The 20,231-nt window shown below is 47.2% G+C and overlaps 1 protein-coding gene across 3 annotated transcripts in view; it reads right to left on the bottom strand.

Moving 5' to 3' along the window:
- Positions 1 to 20,231, bottom strand: part of LOC139061299 (calcium-activated chloride channel regulator 1-like) — a 332,028-nt gene that overhangs the window by 44,003 nt on the left and 267,794 nt on the right. For all 3 annotated transcript variants that reach the window (XM_070541075.1, XM_070541076.1, XM_070541074.1), the window contains one exon: positions 9,452 to 9,670. In XM_070541075.1, coding sequence (XP_070397176.1) covers positions 9,452 to 9,670 — 219 coding nt within the window. The remainder of the gene's footprint in view (positions 1 to 9,451; positions 9,671 to 20,231) is intronic.

Genomic DNA, 20,231 nt, shown 5'->3' with positions numbered 1-20,231 from the left:
CACTGTTCTGCATGGACATATTTTTAGAGAACACGAACAGTCCTTTATTGCACACTGCCATGGAGCTAGTTTATGCGTTGAATTAGCACTCTTTCACCAAAAAAGTCTTATTTAGCACACAATTAACAAAGAAGAAAAGGAGGCAACAGGACGGAGTGCTACTAACAGTTCAGTTTTATTACTCGCACAGTGGTATTGTGCAAAAGGTGAAAGAGGGAGAATAGATCTGTATACATGCTGCTCGCACAGAAACGAAAAGGACGCATCGCATGGCTAGCGTGACACTTGTTTTACAATGATAAGAAGCAGTATCACTGTCTAGTAATTCTCCGCATGGGAAGGTAGTGCTTGGTTCCTCGTCATACATATAAGAAAAGCCTCAGATATCTCTCCAGCGCTTTTGTCTTTATATTTTGCCAAGATCAAGCAGCTTTAACATAGGTGCATGTGTGCCGAGAGCAGGGCACTACCACTGCTAACTTACCCACGCATCAAGTTTGCTTGGTCACGCTGCCAGTAATTTATACATTGACCGGTTTATCCGATGTAGCCTCTACTGCACGAAATGGTATGTGATAGACACTGCACCTGTGTACTTTACCTGCTTTGTTACATGCTTTTCTATCACAGATTGTGATGCAGGCCTTTGCATTATTTACATGCCTACACAGCAAACCAAGCATTATCTGTACTTAGAAAGAATTGTAGGAAAATTCAGCACGAGTCAACTGTTCTGAGCACGAAACAAACTTGATTTGTTGGTTTTCGTTCTTTGATGCGATCACACTAAGGCAGACAAGCTTGTAGGCTGTGCTTCTGCAATTTGTACAGCACACTGACAGCACTGGTGTTGGCCTCATCTGTGGGCTGACTGATGGCACATTCTACAGCGCAGATCACTTGTGTTGGGCGGGGCACTAATGCTGACGTTTGTTCCCTTGTGCAAAACAGCATTCCTAGGTTTAGAGTAGTTGTAGGAAAACAAGGTAGACATAAATTCCACGGCTTGAGTGGGCTCATTTCTTTTGGGGCATCTAGCTTTTTTTCTTGCAACTGTGCAGAGGTGCTTCCCTAGAGTCGGCGGGAAAATGGCATAGAATTGTGCATTCGGGAACTCCTGAACAATGATCTGCTGTAGTTAGGGCTTTGCGAAAATGCACTGTCTACCAATTGGAAGAAGGTGCATTCTTCAGCCACTCATTTCCTGTTGGCATGCTTGTACTCGTGCTATCAGTAATTTCTTGGCTTGCCAAATTATATTGAGGCCCCACGCTGATGATGCTACCGATGTCTTCATGTGCAGACTTTTCAGGATGATGTTTTTTGCTTTGCAAATGTTGTTGAAAGGCAGGTGGCGCTTACAGGTAGCTATTCTAGATATTAGTGAAACGAATTGGCCCATCTTGCTTCATCAAACATCGTCACGCCGACATCAGTCGCACAAACGAAAAACCTGGCCTACTCGCAGCCTCTTGCACGAAGAAACAAACAAATCAGCTGCTGGATTGTCTTGACATCGCATACTAAGCTGAGACTGGAACTGCTGTAGCTACAAACCAGGCAGAAACGATGATGATGAGCAGGGATTTGCAGTAGCGCCACTTCGTGGGGCAACAAGGAGGCTCCGTTCAAAACAAAAATGGCGTTCAGCAAGTTGAACCATGCAACCGTCAGAGTCGGTGCATGGTGCTCTCGATCAAGTTGGCTCAAGGAGTGTCCGAAAAATCAGACGAGAGGTTGCAAGGCGTCCGAACTTTCTGAAGTTGTTATACATTATGGCCCATGGGGTGCATGGCGGTGGCGCGAAGCAGACCGAGTTATCGAGCATGTCCGAATTTCGGAGTCCGGAAAATCAGTCGGCGACTGTACCTATACCTATGTGCCTATATATACCTATGTGTAACAGTGTTTGCTATGATCTGTGCAAGAATTGCTGTTGCCCGTAGAAGCCCAATATGTCGGGTGTCATTTGTACAATACCTTGCTATAGTGATGTACTGAAAAATACTGCTTCTGCTAGATTTCGCTTTTACAAGAAATTTAGCGGCTGCTGGAACCTACCTTGAAAGGCTTTATATGGTCTTCGCATGACCAGTGCCTTCTATTGTTGTGAGTTTGCTTATCTCCAAATTTACTCAAGTTTTTATAACTTCAATTTGGCGGGATCCCTAGTCTCCTATAACGTGAACCCAATAGACCTTACATAGGGGTTTTTGCATTTCCCTGCCATCGAAATTCAGCCATCGTGGGCGGGACTCGATCCCATGCCCTCTGCCTGAGCAGCGCAATGTCAAACCGAGGACACTACGGTATTTTGCTGGCAGAAGGGCTTAGTTTCGGAATAATTTATTAACTGAACCGGTCGGTGTTGTTTTTAAAGGTATTTCATGTTTGTATTCTGTTGCTTCAATACTAGTAATTGTTGTTAACCAAACGATGTGTCCATCTTTTTCTTATAACCCTTGTTTCAATAGCCTGCTAATTATGACAGCTTATTCTCCCACAGTAATACATGTTCCCTTGAAACATATTCATTGCATGAAACCACATATTTTGCAATAAGATTTATTCATTATCTCATATGACGGGAATGCTGAACCTTTCTTATGTGTGGGAAGTTAGGCGAATTTGCCTGTGTGCTATTGTTGCATGAGTGAAGATAAATTATTGGTTTTATTTTTCAGGTGCCCTGCTCGCTCTCACCCAAGCAACACATTCCAGCGGTCTTCTCTCGGCAGACTGGATGCATCGAAATACTATTAGAAGGTCAAATAAACAGTGCTTGTGACATTTATGACATGCTTTGACTTAAGCCGGAGGACTTCAGGCCTAATGAAAGCTCACATGGGTGTACAGAAATACCTACATAAAGTATACTTGCCTTTTTCACTTACAATTACATGCCAATACATTGCGTGACATTTTTCACCTCAAAATTACGCTTCACTGTGGATTTTTGAACAAACCATTACAGCAAGAAAGCACTGCAGTAAGACGGGTACAACTAATCAAACATATACTAAACTTGCAAGAATTACATTGGCATACTTGTAGTAAATAAGGAAATGAGGTACAGCCTTCTTCAGGGTGCATCTTCTTTTAGGTCATAGATAGCAAATGTACTCGTGGGTCATACAGAACTTGTTCATGATGTATCACGTCATTATTGGTAGTGCTAATCAATTTATGCCGAAAATTGTGTTCATCTTCGTATTAAGCAATGTACATGGCAAACCTCACTTTATTGCCTTAAAGACCCCGGTTAGGGGGTATTACATAAAGGGTGAAAGTGGCATTCTTGTTGCAAACATAATGCAGACCTACTTCTTTTCAATGCTGATCGCAATTACAAAAGTGTACAAAATAGGTTTAAAGAGTAAATTATATTAGGCAACATTAATCCATTCTGAAAGGACCTGGTATGAATGTAGCAAAAAATAGGTCTTAACAGGGGCAAATAGTACTTCGTTAGATAGGACAGGGGATTAAACGGGTCAGGATTAAACAGCATTTAAACGGGACATGATTAAACAGGATTTAAACGGGTCAGGTTTAAACAGGATTTAAACGGGTCAGTTTTAAACAGGATTTAAACAGGTCCGGACTGACAGGATCAAACGGGGTCCCATTCCATAACCCTATTTGATGAAACCTGTTTGAAAACAAATGGGATTTTCTAGTAGGAAAGTGCCCCCTTCCCTGTTTTCCTCCAGTTTAGTGTTACTATTTACGCCTAAGCCCACTGCGCAGCCGCTGCGCTGCCATGCGTCGCTCCGGTGTAGCTCGTTTCTAGGTACATTTTCCCCGAAGCGCCATGGTGAGTGCCCTAGATCCTTCTAGGTACGTGGTTGCATTAGGGAGATGTTATGCCTGGACACACAATCTGCTCTATCAGCAATAGCTAAGAAAAAGTAGTTTTTCAAAACACGCCGCCTAAGCTATTTCGAAATGGCAGTTGCGTGCGCAAACTAAGTTAGAGTGGACACAATTTTTTTAAGTTTGGATAAGGGGATAAAGAGATGCGATAACTGGTCGTGGTATGCGAGGTACTTCGATCTACAAAATCTGGGATAATCAAGGGGCGGGCGTCAAACACGATGCACATTAAAGGAACTATCGCGCGACGTCCAGGAACAAAAGAAAAATCACGCACAAACTCCTCTGGGAGTTAGACTAGGTATGTGTAACCGAGGTAAGCATTGTGCCACTTAGCCATCTCTACGCAGCCCGGGGTCATTACCTATGTTATGTGACTGGATTAGGCCAGTTCTAACGATAGCGCAGGGGCGACATGAACTCGTGCCGATGGCGGCGCAAGAAGCATTGTTAACTCTAGCAAAGTATTGCATATGGAAACACCAGGTGCGCAGAGGACGTTCCCATCATAAGCCGTTATCGATTCTTAGCTCCTTATTCATCAGTCTAGAACCAGAACCAAACGTGAACGTACTCAGGCGGCATGGCAACGACGCACGGGCCGTAACTTAAAAGTGATCTGCGATGAATACAAAGAGCACCGACTGCTCATAGCTTTGCTGCTGTGTTCTCGCCGCTTACTTAGTGTTGAAGAGAAGTGCGCCCCTAACTAGAAAGATATCTGCGGAAGTGGCTGAGTCTAGCGTTTGCTGAGGGCCTGGTCAGCGCTGTGTTCTCGCCGCTTTGTTGGCATTGAAGTGTTTGGGGATGCACGACCCTCACGCCTCCCCTGATATGTTTTCGCATAGCTACAGTCTCCTGTAATCCGGCTTCGCCGCGTAGCTTAACTGCGGCAGTCGGTAGGCTTGCAGGGTAGTACGAGAAATGGCGCGGGTGTTGCTCTGCTCACGCCACCTAAGGCGGGGTTACTTGGGTGCAAAAAGGAGAAGGCTCTTCCTCTTTGACCTAGGCTCGGCAAGCGGCGCGGACGTTCTGCGCGTGCGCCGATGTATGCTTCTTCGAGACCGTCTCGCGAGGCCAACACCGGAATGGACGAACACGATCGTTCGAACGACCAGGCGTTGGTGTCCAGCACGGGGCGAACATATTCGCTCGTGATCCGGTCGCAGTGAGTCAGATTTCCGCGATTTGACGAGCGCCCATCGGAATGTTTTGCGAATAGCAACTCGGCTCGCAGGCATTAGTCAATGAAAAGTGCAAAAAATGTCGTTGCGATTGTTTCACTGCTGTGTTCCCTCGCTCATCGAGCGAGATGTGCTCATATGTACCTGTGCGCGCATGACACCATGCTGGTTCATTTAGTTAAAACACGTTGTCGGGCTGGATGGTTCTAATACATGATATAATGTGTAATCGCGACTGAACATGGACGTAGAAACAAGCAGACGCACAAAGACAGCGCTATGTCAGTGTGTCTGTTTCTTTCTACGTCCTCGTTGAGTCACACTTACACAATCTGTCATCGTTTAGTTAATAGGCCGCTGTTTACGAGCGTATATAGCCGATAAAACTACTATCCATATTCGCACAGCAATCTTCTAATGTGCTATTGCAATGGGTGCTTCGCCTTTTGGACCAAACTGCAAAATCGGAAATAAGTGGATAGTCGTGGTGACGGACTACCTCACCTGCTTCGCTGAAACGAAAGTTCTGCCGAAAGGTAGTGAAGCCGAAGTGGCAAAACTCTTCGTAGAGAAGATCGTGCAGCGACACGGCCCCCTCATAAGTCCTCATCAACGACAGAGGAATGGCCTTTACAGCGGAGCTCACCCAAGCTATTCTGCAGTACAGTCAGACAAGGCATAGTTAGACAACTGCCTCCCACCAATAGACGAACGGTCTTACGGAGCGCCTGAATAAGACATTCGCCGACATATTAGCAATGTACGTCGACGTCGAACACAAGACCTTGGATGCTCTCCTGGGGTACGTAACCTTAGCTTATAACACGGCAGTGCAAGAAACAACACAGATCACCCCGCTAAAGCTGGTTTATGGCAGGAACCCGGCGACGACTGTCGACGTCATGCTGCTGCACATCACCGACCAAGAGAATCTTGACGTCGGCACTTATGTCCAGCGCGCCAAAGAAACCCGACAGCTTGCCCACTTACGGATCAAGAACTAGCAGCGTACCGACAGCCGACACTACAACCTCCGATGTCGCTACGTCGAGTACCAGCCCGGCGACCGTGTTTGGGTTTCGGCCCTGGTACGCCGACAACGACTCAGTGAAAAACTATTGCGACACTATTTCGGACTCTACATGGTCATCCGACCTATTGCCGAACTGTACTACGAGGTCGTGCAAGAGGGCATCTCCCATTCACAGGAACGTCGCGCACGATCTGAAGTGGTCCACGTGGTGCGTCTTTAGTCCTTTTAAGGCCGATCCACACGACGGACCAAATCGCTCTTTTGGACTGCAGTTCGCGCATCACGGGATAGGACGTCACCAGTTTATGCGTACCACCGTTGGCCCGCGCAAGACCGCGGCCCTCGCGGTCCAAGAAATCGCCGAGGCTTTTCCCGCTTCCGTTTTGGCGGCGGGCCGCATGCAAACCGCAGCGATTTTGCCGTAGCCAACGAACGTTGTCCGGCAACAGAGTGTCTTCAGCCAAATCCAACCTAGTTTTCGCCTCAGCAAAAGGTTCCGCCTACACGTGCGTGCAGCAGATATATTATTTAAACACCGTGCCCTCTTGGAGTGATGAGGAGGTTTTTTCATCTTGTATACCCCGTTGAACTATTCCCGGCTTCGTGGGACTCCAGCCGGAATGATAACAATGATAACACTCTGGCCGACATTGTAGCTCGTTGGTCTGCTCTGCCCTCTGCTATGGTGGTCCGCCGTGTGGATGTGCTCTGCGCCGGACCGGACCGCGCCGGGCCGTGACGTCGCATCACGTGACCGAGCGGCCCGCGGACTTGGTCCGTCGTGTGGATCGGCCTTTGCGGACGCTGACGAAGTTGCTTATTTTGTTGTTTCTTAGCTACTGGTGTCTTTGTTTATTCTCTCGTTTGTTTGGAGCATCGGGTCGATGCTTTCTAAGGCCGATCCACACGACGGACCAAGTCCGCGGGCCGATCAGTCACGTGATGCGGCGTCACGGCCCGCCGCGGTCCGGTCCGGTGCAGTGCACATCCACACGGCGGACCGCCATAGCAGACGGCAGAGCGGACCAACCAGCTACACTCTCGGCCAGAGTGTTATCATTGTTATCATTCCGGCTTGAGTCCCAGAAAGCCGGGAACTGCTCAACGAGGCATACAAGATGAAAAAAACCTCCTCGTCACTTCAAGAGGACACGGTGTTTAAAAAATATATCTGCTGCACGCACGTGTAGGCGGAACGGCGGACATGAAACGACTGGCTTGACTGGCTTTTGCTGAGCCAAAAACTAGATTGGATTTGGCTGAAGACACTCTGTTGCCGGACAACATTCGTTGACTAAGCCGAAATCGCTGCGGTTTGCATGCGGTCCGCCGCCAATACGGAAGCGGGAAAAGCCTCGGCAATTTGTTGGACCGCGAGGGCCGCGGTCTTGCGCGGGCCAACGGCGGTACGCACGAACTGGTGACGTCCTATCACGTGATGTGCGGACCGCGGTCCAAAAGAGCAATTTGGTCCTTCGTGTGGATCGGCCTTTAAAAGGGGCAATTGACATGAGCACTTGTGTATCTTTATCGGGTGACCACGCATCACCGCCTAACAAATGTTATCGCCCAGCGCAGGACGCTCCTGCATGTATAGAAAGTTTTTGGAATGTTAATGATGGTTCCATCTGCCGTCTGTGACTGAACCTTGTGTAATTCAATTGGATGTATGCGCGACGCGACTAATGTAGAACTACGCCGAACGCACGCGGGTCCGAGCGATTACTATTGAACATTTGACGAATTACGTATAAAAGCCGACGCGCTTGACCCGCTGATAGATTTTGACGATCGCCGACTGTGTTCGCCGCTTTCGCCGTTGTTTAGGTGTACTCTGTTTTTGTGGGCACAGGCTCGCCCAATAAAGGTCAGTTTCGTCTTTCACAGTATTGCTACTGTGTTCTTTATACGTGACTACCTAAACAGTTCAAGAGATACGAAACGTTTTGACAGCCTTGTTTAGAGAGACAAACATTGTGACGGTATAAAAGTGTAGGCAAAATGATGTTTGCACACACACACAGGGAAGCAACAGCGAGATTATTGACGAGTGTTGCCTGTAGACAACATGCCAGAATTTGTTTATTGCCGAGATTTTGTATAAAGCGCGGAGTTTCTGGCTAAATGTCTTCAGCCAACAATGAATGACAGGCAGCAAACGCGGTTTGTCGGTTGGAGCAGAAATAAAGCATCGAAAAGTTTGCACACGAATCGGTGTCTATTGAAAGAAAGGTCAGAGGAGACACACTTATGTTTCAAGATCTCCGGCTGCGGTGGCTTCGCACACGTAACATAAGACAATGAAATGTGCACCTCCAGGTCACATACGAAGAGAAATCTCAGTACAAATCCTAATGCAAGCATTAGGTCACTTGCGGGGAAGTCCACTGCCATTTTGTTGCCTTGTGTTTCTCACTCTACTGAAACAAATTTCACAAATGTTTTTTTGCTGATCATGCTTCTTAAGGCCACAAGCTTAGATGGCTCGTGAGACGAAAGTTTCCCTTTGGGGCTATTTGAAAATTTGACGTGCCCAGCGTCAAAATTGACCGTCCAGCATTATGACACCAAAAGTCGATGACGCTGAAGATGGAGGTCGGTCCTCCATATTTTGTATTAGTCGAACACACAACCTTTCGTGTTAAATAAGGCGAAGGTTTTCAAGGAAGATTCCATTAACATAGAGGTAATCGGGGCACTTGAACCCACGAACTGTGGTGTTAATTAAGGCAAAACTATTTAGGCGCCTATAACTAGACCAAATAAAGCGCTCGTACGCATGAACTTTGGTGGGAGTTGGATACTAACTGACATATTGAATGTCAACAGTCGAATTAGGACGAAGGTAATTAGGGAGCAGTTAATAAGATAGCCTTCAGGCGCTCGAACCCACAGGATTGGTGGAAGAAAACAAGTAATTGGTAGTAATAACGCACGAGCACGAAAATTTGAAGTAATTCAAGGAAGGCTTCGTGAAAGCGCAGGCTTTCGCCTTAATTCTCTTTAGCGTGTGATAAGGTGACTGTCATTTCTTTGTTGGTATGTTTTGCCCACACAAACATCTAGGCACTTATATCTCTCATCATTATAGGGTTAAGAACAACCAGGAATGAGTGCCTTGCCGATCAGCGTCGTCCTCGTAGTGTGTAACAATATGTCCGAATGTGAATCAACACTCGAACCTGGGCCAAATTTATATTTAAATGCTTCTCTTTTACATTCGTTCAGTCCTCTGAAGGACACGGCGCCTACGTTGTTGCCATGATTGGCAGGTCATCAGCGGTACCTGGTGAGAAAGGAATACTATCGAACAAAGCTAGCCAGCGTATTATAATAATCCTGCTTTATGCAGTCTTACCTTGGCTGGGCTTGGAATTGTAACTGTTTTCATTTGTTCACTACCATCCACTTTGCAGTTCCGACATCTTCGTCCAGTGGGGTCTCTCAACCACGTAGTGAATGAGCAGTTTTCAGGAGAGGCACAGCTTACTGTTACGACTGTGTTGTTTCCTAGATCATGATCAAGAATGAATGCTTCACGTAGAATTCCCCAGAACCTTTTCACTTTCGACATGACCTGCAATACCAAAAGACCAAGGTGATTTACTGGGCGGTACCATAATATAACATCTTGTTTCCATGAAAGTAATGGAGGAGGCTGTAGGTGAAAGCTGCCTCTCAGAGTGGCTTGACAGAAGCGTGGCCCGTTCAGCACAAATGTATAGGCGATACCAGCAACCACTGACCTAATGTACAAAAAATAAAATCATACATATGAAAGAAAGCTTACTAAAATGAAAGATAAGGCTATCCATGTAATAAAGGATGTAAAAGTAAGAGCCGTCTTCGTTATTGCTGCCGCAGGAGTTATTCTTCTAGAGAAAAAATTATTTCTAAGGTTTAGTGCCGTAGTTACTTAATGCACTGTGTTGGGTTCACGTAAAAGACAGAAGCGTAGCTGATTTTTTTTCGGACGTTTGATTCCCCGATTGGGAACTCTTCATTTCTGTTTTCACCCAAGTAATGCGACTTATGCATTCCGGGAGATCTATAATACGTGGTTCCCATGGCAGCTGATGAGCGCAGGGGGTAGTGTACTGTGCTGTGTTACACTGCACGCGGCAGTGTAACACAGTGTAACACATTAGATGCACGCCAAGTAATTCCTGAGAAGTTCAGTCCAACCTGTTCTAGGCATACTAGAAAGAACAAAACGCCAATTTTGTGCTTCACTTCAGGAGATATTATAGGGAAAAGTCACGATATGTTTAGTTTTTATTATAATTTCAGTGCTAAAGACATTACTCAGTGTAGCAGCTCTGAATAATCAGCAAAAGACAATTGAATATGTGGTACGTCAAATATATAAAAAATATTGGCTGCTAATACATGTCAGCTGATTACCATAATAACGCAAGATATCAGCTAGAAGGAAGCAGTTATAAACAAGGTATTAGGTAATAAGCGCAGATGTTACCACAATAGCAATAAATATTAAAGGCTATTTATACAATGCTGTTAATGCTTGGGTAAAGGCATGGTTATCATTTATTAAAATAAAACAATGCCAGAAGAGAGGTGGTTTCACGAGCCTTGGTATCTTAGCTGCTTTGGCGTTTGAGGGATTGGATCCAGGACACTGGATCAAATCCCCGCCACGGCAGCCACAGTTATAAGGGGTTGAAATGCTAAAACATTCGCGAACCGTGCATTGATTGTACGTGCAAGAAAGAGCCCACGATGGTCGAAATTGATAGGGAGTCCACAACTACGGCATGTCTCATAAGCAAATCATACTTTTACCACGTAAAGCCCCGTAATTTAATTTAATATTCAATGGTGGTTCTTTTCATGGGCCACCTTAGAAAGAAAAGACAATAAATTAGGTTTTGTGTTAGCACAATTAGTTTACACCTTGTGATTATAAGACCCTCCGAAATCTAGACGACGTATCTCTCACTTCCCTAACAGAGTACTTCAACCGCTGTTGGGAAACCGGTCTTATCCCCTCGCAATGGAAGCATGCACAGATAATATTCACACCTAAAAATGGTAAGCGACTACAGCTCGAGAACTCACGCCCGATCGCTCTAACCTCATGCGTGGGAGAACTCATGAAGCACGTTATACTTAACCGCCTCCACAATTTCGCGGAGTACAACAACTTCTTCCCGCACTCCATAAATGTCTTTCGTCCAAAACATTCCACGCAAGACATCATGTTTCAACTTAAACTTCAAGTTCTGGACCACATACCCAAGAATGGTACCCGGGCTGTCCTAGGCCTTGATCTTACAAAGGTCTTTCACAACGTAGCGCATCAGGCTATACTATAGAATCTGCAGTACCTAGGTGTGGGCCAGAGGACCCTACAAATTCATCAAAGATTTCCTCAACCACTGCACAGCGGAACTAAGACTAGGAGAACTACAATCGGACAAGATCCCTCTTGGAAGTCGTGGCACACCTCAGGGATCAGTCTTATCCCCTTTCCTCTTTAATTTAGAGATTATCCGATTACCGGAACAACTTCATCAGATTCCAGTTATACACCACAGTCTGTATGCCGACGACATCACGCTGTGGGTGGTTAAAGGTAGCGATGGACATATAGAAACCACGCTGCAACAAGCTGTAGACACGGTTGAAAAGTACGTTACCGACAAAGGCCTCGCCTGCTCCCGGTGAAAATCAGAACTCTTCCTCCTTAGAGGCCATACAAACCGTAAATCCGACATTGCGCCACCCCCAGAAATCACTGTGCAAGCCGGAGAAGGCGCGATCCCGGTTGTGACCACCATCCGTGTACTAGGCCTCTTCATGCAAGCTCATGGGCACAACGGCAACGCAATTCATAAACTTGAAGCATGCGTTCAGCAGACGATGCGACTCATTTCAAGAATTGCCAACCGACACTCTGGTATGAAAGAAGCCAACCTCATAAGGTTGGTACAAGCCTTCGTTCTCAACCGCATCTCCTACATCACCCCGTAGCTCTGCCTCGAAGCGGCTGAGAGAGAGAAAATGGAGGAAATGATCCCAAGGGGCAATAAACAGGTTCTTGGGCTACCTATAAGAACGGCCAACGCTAAATTACTAGCCCTACGTGTGCACAACACCCTCGATGAACTTGTAGAAGCGCACCTTATATCTCAATACGAAACGCTAACTCGGAGTGCCGCTGGGCGAAACATCCTCCAGAATCTCGGCATGAACTACGAGTTGATGCAAAGCTATAAAGTAGACATTCCTCACGATCAGAGGCGCCATCTCAAAATTAATGCACTCCTTAAAAGCATGCACCCCTAATCCCACAAGGAAAGGAGGGCCGATTGGTTCAAAGTCCTACATCAGAAATTCCACGCCTTCAAAGACGTGGTCTATGTCGACCCAGCAGAATAGATAGAACGCTGCTGTATGCCACTTGCAGTGGTGGACTCCTCAGGTCAAATACGCGCTGGTGGTTCAATTCGCACCAGAAGCTCCGAAACAGCGAAAGAGGCGGCTATCGCTCTGGCAATAGCCTCCACACATTGTCATTACATTATTAGCGATTCCAGAGCAGCAGTTCGCAATTTTGCTAAAGGTCGGGTCTCCGCTCCCGTAAAACACATAGTAGACGCCAACCAACCAACACCCACGACCATTCCAGATCATTTGGGCACCAGCACACTCCTCCCTACCCGGCAACGATGCCGCCCACACCACCGCTCCAGGACTCGCCAACCGAGCACCCGGACGGCTCACGCTAAAATCAGAGAGGGATCGCATGGATAGTTACCAGGAAATAACTCAGCACTACAGGTTAACGAGGGCAGTGTACCCACCAGCACACAAATCGCGTAACAAGCGACAAGAAGTACCTAGGAGACGACTTCAGATGAACACCTACCCCAACCCCGTAGCCTATCACTACTGCTACCCTGACCAATACCCTAATACATGTAAGCATTGTAAGCAAAAAGCGGATCCATTCCATATTATGTGGTCGTGCCCAGCCGAAAATCATACCCAAATTACTAAATAAGTAAGACTGAGCAGTGGGAGGCCGTGTTGCTCGACCCTGACCTGCAGGCCGAGGTCATCGAGAGAGCTGAACAAGCCGGCCGGGCCCAGGGGCTCGTGGCTGCCTAACAACAAGGTCATCCGTCAATACCTTGTTTTCAAATAAAGTCTTTACTCACTCACTCATTCACTCATGACTAATGCGATGCCAAACGTACATGGGCAGAGCAAGAATGTTTCACAGGAAAGAGTGAAACAGGCTTAATTTTTTACCTCAAAGTATTGATATTTATTCATAGCAATGCGCAAATAGCTTTCATGACACATAAGAGGGAGACACATGGTCCGATTCGGTGTCTCACCCGGCGTTTGATGCGCCGGAATGGCAGCCGAAATCGAGGTGTTTTGCCGCGCCGAAGCGCCGGATCGGACGTCTGGCGCCCAACAAACCGGGCAGATTTTCATCGTCCGACGGGTCTGACAAACCCACCATCGTTTGGCTGCAGCCAATGATAGCACGGCTGGCAAGTGACGTTCTCGAACGTTCTTTCCATGGAGGCGGCGGTGCTGGCGGGTTCCGATTTCTCGCTGTCTTTTTCTTTTTTTTCTTTTTCTTTGCCGGCTGCAGTTTGTTTCCGGCACGAAATAGTTACCAGTTCAGTAAATGATCTCGAACGTGTGCCTTTTATGCAAAGCAGCGCCTGGCACATTAGAACTAAGGTACTGGCGAGATCGGGAGCCGCGATGCGAGAGTATTTCGCGGGCAGACAGCACAAACCGACCGTCTGAGAAAGGCTGCTCGCCTCGTTTGCACGCTTGCACTTCGCAATGACTGCGTCGAGTAAACCCTTTGTATTTAATTACTGGCGACCTCACTGTACAGCGTTAATCGTTTTGACAAAATTAGGCACTCTGATAGTGTTCGCGTAAAGCGAAGCAGTGTTGCGCAGATTTGTTTATATTGCGTTTCTCGACGTGGATGTGAAGTCTTCTGAGCGTACCAGCTGGGGCGCTGGATCTAGGCGGAGCTTACGTTCCACTCGCTCGTTCAAATGCACGTATACCATGCGGCCCATATCGTCGCATTACCCATGCCGGAGCATGCAGCGCCGCACGTCGGATCGGACGCTGAATCGTACCGCGTGTCTCCTGCTTTATGCTGACAGTCACCATGCAGCCAGATAAAATGCATCTTTGTGAACTTATTATTATTATATTTTTTCATGTCTCATCAGTTTACGTATATTTTTTTGCCTTGTTCATCATATTCATTGGCACTGTCCTGCAAGCCAACTGAGGCTTAGAGCGGCCTGCTTGTGTTGTTTTGTATATTTTGTGGCAATAAACATTATTGTTATTATTATTATTATTATTATTATTATTATTATTATTATTATTATTATTATTATTATTATAAACTAGTTCTGCAGATGAAGTTAGATGTTCTTGATATGTTTCCGAAAATACCGATGCATGTTATAGTTTTGGAAATATTAGCGTTTTAGAGCGAGAACTCTTCAGGGAATGCGGAGTAAAATAAATATTCTCCACGCAAATAACCTAGAGTCCTACTAACATAGAAAATCAGCTTCTCGGAATGAACATTCCAGGTAAAATTAAGTCTTGTGTGCGAGGCAACGTAGCTACTTGTACGTGCTAAAAGATTCAAGAGTATTGCCATTTGGGTTAGATATGCTTGGGAGGCTCCCTTACAGCGCAAGACTGGATTAATTTTGACCTTCTGGGTTTATGTATCCTGTCTGCAACGCATCCTAAACAAGCGTTTTTTTTTTTTCACAGAGCCAGCTGCCAGTTGTCGGCAGCGCAATGCAATAGACCAGAACGGCACCGGGAGCGGCGCTGCTGGGTGGATGGATGGATGGATGGATGGATGGATGGATGGATGGATGGATGGATGGATGGATGGATGGATGGATGGATGGATGGACGGACGGACGGACGGACGGACGGACGGACGGACGGACGGACGGACGGACGGACGGACGGACGGACGGATGGATGGATGGATGGATGGATGGATGGATGGATGGATGGATGGATGGATGGATGGATGGATGGATGAATGGATGTTATGAGCGTCCCCTTTCGAGCGGGGTGGTGGGTTGCGCCACCAAGCTCTTTCTATTATACTACCTAATGTCCTACATAAGTTAAACAATAACAAAACCCACTATGAAGTACCACGCCCACATTTTCTGATCCCCGATTGCGAACTGTGCTTTTGTAAGTCTCCGACTTTTGTCGTTTCCCTACTTTTCTTCCACCAATCCTCCAGTCGCCTCTTACTAATGTCTCTTGCAGACATGTTCGCTTTACCACTGCTCTCGCTGAACCCAAGGAGGCTTCAAGGAGGCCAGTGGTGCCTAAATCGACCGCTGGGTAGATGTCTTCACATTCTAATATAACATGCTCCACAGTTTCCCTATCTCTACCGCAGCAAGCACAATTCTTATTCTTCCTTCTTACATCTCGCTTTATAGATGCGTGTTAAGGCATCCCGATCTTGCTTCGAAAAGTAATGAGCTTCCCTTTGAGTAATCATAAATGGTTTCTTTCCATTCATTCCGGTGCTGCTGCACGGGCGTGAGAGCACTGCATGCGGAGAAAAATTCATCTAGCGGGTGTACGCCTCTCCCATCTCTCGTTCGCACCGCCTTGCTCGCCTCTTGCATTGCGCGTGTTTGGCCACGTTTCGTACCGCGCGCGGTGTGTGCCTACGTATGTGTGCGTGGACGTTTTATTCCAAGCACAATGTACACACTTCGATTTGCCTTTAAGAAGATCGCTATGCTTCATGATAATTTTTATGGATGCAATGCGGCGAAAGGTCAGCGTCTGCTTAGCCATGTAAGTGGCGCTGAACAGGTAATTGGAATCGACATCGTATGTGCAGCCGGAAATATCGTCGGCATATACGATGCGTGTCAGAAAAAGTCATTTTTTTGCAGTTTCCCACAAAATGTTTGCTACAAAGCATTGTTCTCTCTGATGGCGACAGCGGACTTCCATCGACACTGTCCGGAAATAAAATATATTGCCGCATAGCACAAGTACGATATGCGCTCACAACTTTAACCAGTACGTCCCCGACAAAATAAATTAGGGGCAGCAATGTAAATAGCTTGGACATTTTTAAACAGTGCTCAAGAGATGGAAGTTGAAAGTATTAGTAATCATTTCTGCTTTCCCAATGCCGGCGCGACCAAGACGCGGGCGCACATCGTCCATTTACCCGGTTGATCGGTGCAGTGCGGATGCTGGAATTAACTTCTGTCATGTTAATGCATCGTGCGATCTCTCGGCATGCGTGAACTTCGGCCACCGCTAGCGCATGCAACAGAAGTGGTTTCCATTCATGGGCAGTGCACACAAAAACGAAACACGGAAAGAAGACAGGACAAGCGCTGGTCGAACAACTGAATGTTTCTCATATGAATAAAAGGATTGTTACCGCGTCATCATGAAATTCATGTGGGTTACATATAAGAACCGTCATACACTCACGCGTGACCAATGAATGAGCTCGCTTCGTTTGCCAGTTGTTTACTTCGTTCGGCGCACCGATGTAATCCATGTCTGTCTTCTGATATTTTCGTACCATTTTATTGTTAATCATCAGCATTTCACTGGTGGCATCAACCCTTTCGTGTTTACACTGCTGGCGTGACAGTTAACAAAACAATAATAATCTCCGGCCATCCGAAAAGACCCCGTCGCAAACAAGAGACGTCTCGCGCGAAGCGCGAACTGGACGCGGGCGCGACCGTGAAGGGAAGCAGCGGAAACATACACCCGTTGGAGGTCAAATCGTTCCGCAAGGGAGAACCGAGCGCTGGCGTCTAGGTTGAATGTTGGCGTGTGGACGCCTATAGCCATTGGCATACTGGGGATGGTGACTACTGTTATGTGTCGATGAGATGCACAGCTCATGTATAGTGGCAGGGTACTGTGTCTCGCATTATTGGTGTTAAGAATGGCCAGCTGCAGTGCAAGTTTGCCAACCAGTTACGACTATGGTGGCAACATTCCGGGAGCGTCGCCGCCAACCTCTAGCCACAGCGTGACTAAATCGGCTTTGTGTCGGGGAACAATACACGCATCCTCCACTCTCCGTTGCTTCAGCTAGGATGCGTTCGATGAAGCAGGCTTTGTGCTGAAACCACCGCCAACTACTGTTACCAAGGTGACGCGCCAAAGGCATCGAGGAGTGAGGACGCACTCGCATCACGCTCCGCAATTTCCATGTTTTTCGTGTGGTCCAGTTCTTAGAACCTACGAAAAGTGCACCTCATCGTTTCCGGGAAGTCAAGCGGCAGCCAGGGAGGCCAGGATTTTGGCGCTTGGACCCTTTTTCACGGAAATACGGCCAAGGGATAGCTACCTCCACAAGCGAGCCAGTGTAAGCCTACCGATGTGTAGCGAGCGGCGGCAGCCGCGACGCCCGCTGCGACTCCGCCACCGCCGCGACGCCGACGCAGATGGCGTCTCAAACTCCTCCGTGTTGTGCGAAAAGCGGTTCAGGGGGAAGAGCCTCGACCAGCCATGATTCCAACACCGAAGAACACATGGATTGCACGGACATCCGACCACACCAAGCGATGACCACCGACGCAGGGATAAGCCCATCACCGTCCACCATCAACAGCGGTGAAAATACGACCGACAAACGCATTCAAGACGCCCAAGAGAGATGGACCACAGTTGTGTCCATCAGGGAAAGAAAAATGCAACGGAGAGAACGTGCGCAGGAGCACCGGAACAACGAATCTCCAAAGAACGCTGACAAGCCAAGATTTCGCCCGAAACGCAACGGGAAGAAACTACCGCCCTTGCCAAAGGACGATTTCAAGGTCACTGTGAGACCGCATCAAAGACTACCTTTTCGAGCAATTACAACTTCCGTGATGGCCCGTGCTATTATAGAGGCTTGCAATGAAAAGATCCTAGGTGAGCAGTTTGTGCTGCGTATTAAGCCTGGATCGAACATTGGAATTGTTTCAACCCCAGAAAAGGAAGTCGCAAACATATTGCGCCAGATTACATCACTCAAGATCAATGGAAAACCCCATGCGGTGAAAGCGTATGTAGCTCTGGGGGACGGAGCAGTTCGGGGGGTAACCCACGGACTCACCCCACATACGCCCTCAGACGTCGTTAAATCGAAAATCAGAGTGCGCACGCTAAATGTGGGAGTCGCTCACGCACGAATGCTTGGGGACACTAAGAGTGTCGTCATTGTATTCTTCGGAAACCTAGTACCAAGATATGTCTACTACGAGGGAGGCGAAATGGCCTGCTATCTGTATCGAAATACAGTGCAAGTCTGCAAAACATGTCAAAGGGTGGGTCACAGAACTGATATGTGCCCACGACCGGAACTGTGTGTGTGTAGGATTTGTGGAACGGAAAGTCCTGCAGACGGACACGAAAGTAACCCGAAGTGTGCCTCGTAAGGTGAAGCCTACCTAACGGGGGACCGAAGCTGCAGAAAGCGTCTGAAACAGGTTCGCCGACCAGAACCGTCGTCAGGACGCCAAGAACGGAAGCCATCAAAGGAACGCAGCCTCAAGCGTAAACAAAGGTGGTTCGAGTCGGAGCAAGAAGAGCACGGATATACCATGGAAGGATCTATTCCCTTCGACCAGGAAAATTTCCCGGAAGTACACCGTCAAGAAACCGGGCGGGGACCAGAGAAGTCCAAGATGAAGAACGCAACACCTCAACACCCTCAGTCCAGGGAAACCATTGGCCAACCACGAATGGCGGTACCAAAGGTAAGCCGGGCGCAAGTTGCAGCTCCCACTGCACAACATCATACGAATCACAAATCGGTAGCGGATCAGAAACTTGTAGAAGAAAATAGATCACTAAAAGCCAGTCTGGCAGAATTGAAGAAAGAGATGGCTGCCCTTAAGCAATTCATACACGACCTCGCAAACAAAACAAAAGAAGCGTCTACAACACATGTTAGTAAACCCACACCAACACAAGAAGAGCTCATAGACAAGCAGCTGGAAACAATCACACATATACAGAAAATGTTCGCAGAATTACGTGCTCTTAAGAGACACGTAGACGACTCCCTAAGCTGCATCAAAGTAACCACACGAAAACGCAATGATGATAGCCCAGGAGCTCGTACGCGTCATCCTAAAGTGATAGAGACGACGGATAGCGAAAGTACCATTCATGGCTGATACGACACACAGAAACACTGAAAACCTTGAGGTATGGCAGTGGAATTGCCGTCCTTTACGTAACAAACATGCTGCCCTTGCACAATATATACAGTAAGCGTCAGTCCTACCCGACATTATATGTGTACAAGAAATTGGGCAAATTACACAAAAACTAAAAGGATACGAGACGTATTCCAATCCTGATTATCCTAGGGTCGCCAGCTATGCGAGAAAAGACCTGGCCCTCAGCGTCACGTATATGCCACAGCACGACACACAGCATCAAATACTAACGGTCTGGTCATGCAAAAGAAATAAAGCCAAGACTGTAATTGTAAATATATGCAGTCCTCCTCGAGAGCGAGCACCGTGCTTCGATACCCTACTAATTTATGCAATATCAGACATGGAGCGAAAACACAAGCTGCTAGTGGTTGGTGACTTCAATGCACCACACTCCGCCTGGGGTTACAACAAAGACTCATTGAAGGGGAAATCACTAGTTGAGACGACAGATCGATACGGGTTAGAACTCATTACAATACCGGGGTGTTACACACGTTCAGGCAATAGTGTAGCGGCGGATACAACCCCAGATCTAGCTTTCTCGAGCCATCCAGGGGAGACGCGGTGGACAAATTTGGAGGAAAATTTGGGCAGTGACCATAACATTGTCTCGATAGGTATCAATTCCCCCAAAATCCGTCGCTCCCTAGGGAGGGCTTGCATTACAGACTGGACTGTATATCGATATAAACAAGAGCAGCTCATTTTCACAGAAGATATTGAAACCTTGGTGGAGCAAATACGCGAAACACACGAAAGAGCAACGAGGGAGATTGCTACAACATCAGATATAACAGCGGTAGACAGCCGCCCCATACACTTATGCGAAGCACGCAGAAGCCTGACTAGACGATGGAAAAGACAAAG

Source organism: Dermacentor albipictus, chromosome 6 (assembly GCF_038994185.2).
Source record: "Dermacentor albipictus isolate Rhodes 1998 colony chromosome 6, USDA_Dalb.pri_finalv2, whole genome shotgun sequence".
Taxonomy (NCBI): domain Eukaryota; kingdom Metazoa; phylum Arthropoda; class Arachnida; order Ixodida; family Ixodidae; genus Dermacentor; species Dermacentor albipictus.
Note: the sequence above shows the minus strand (reverse complement) of the source record. Positions and strands in the feature narration are given on the sequence as shown.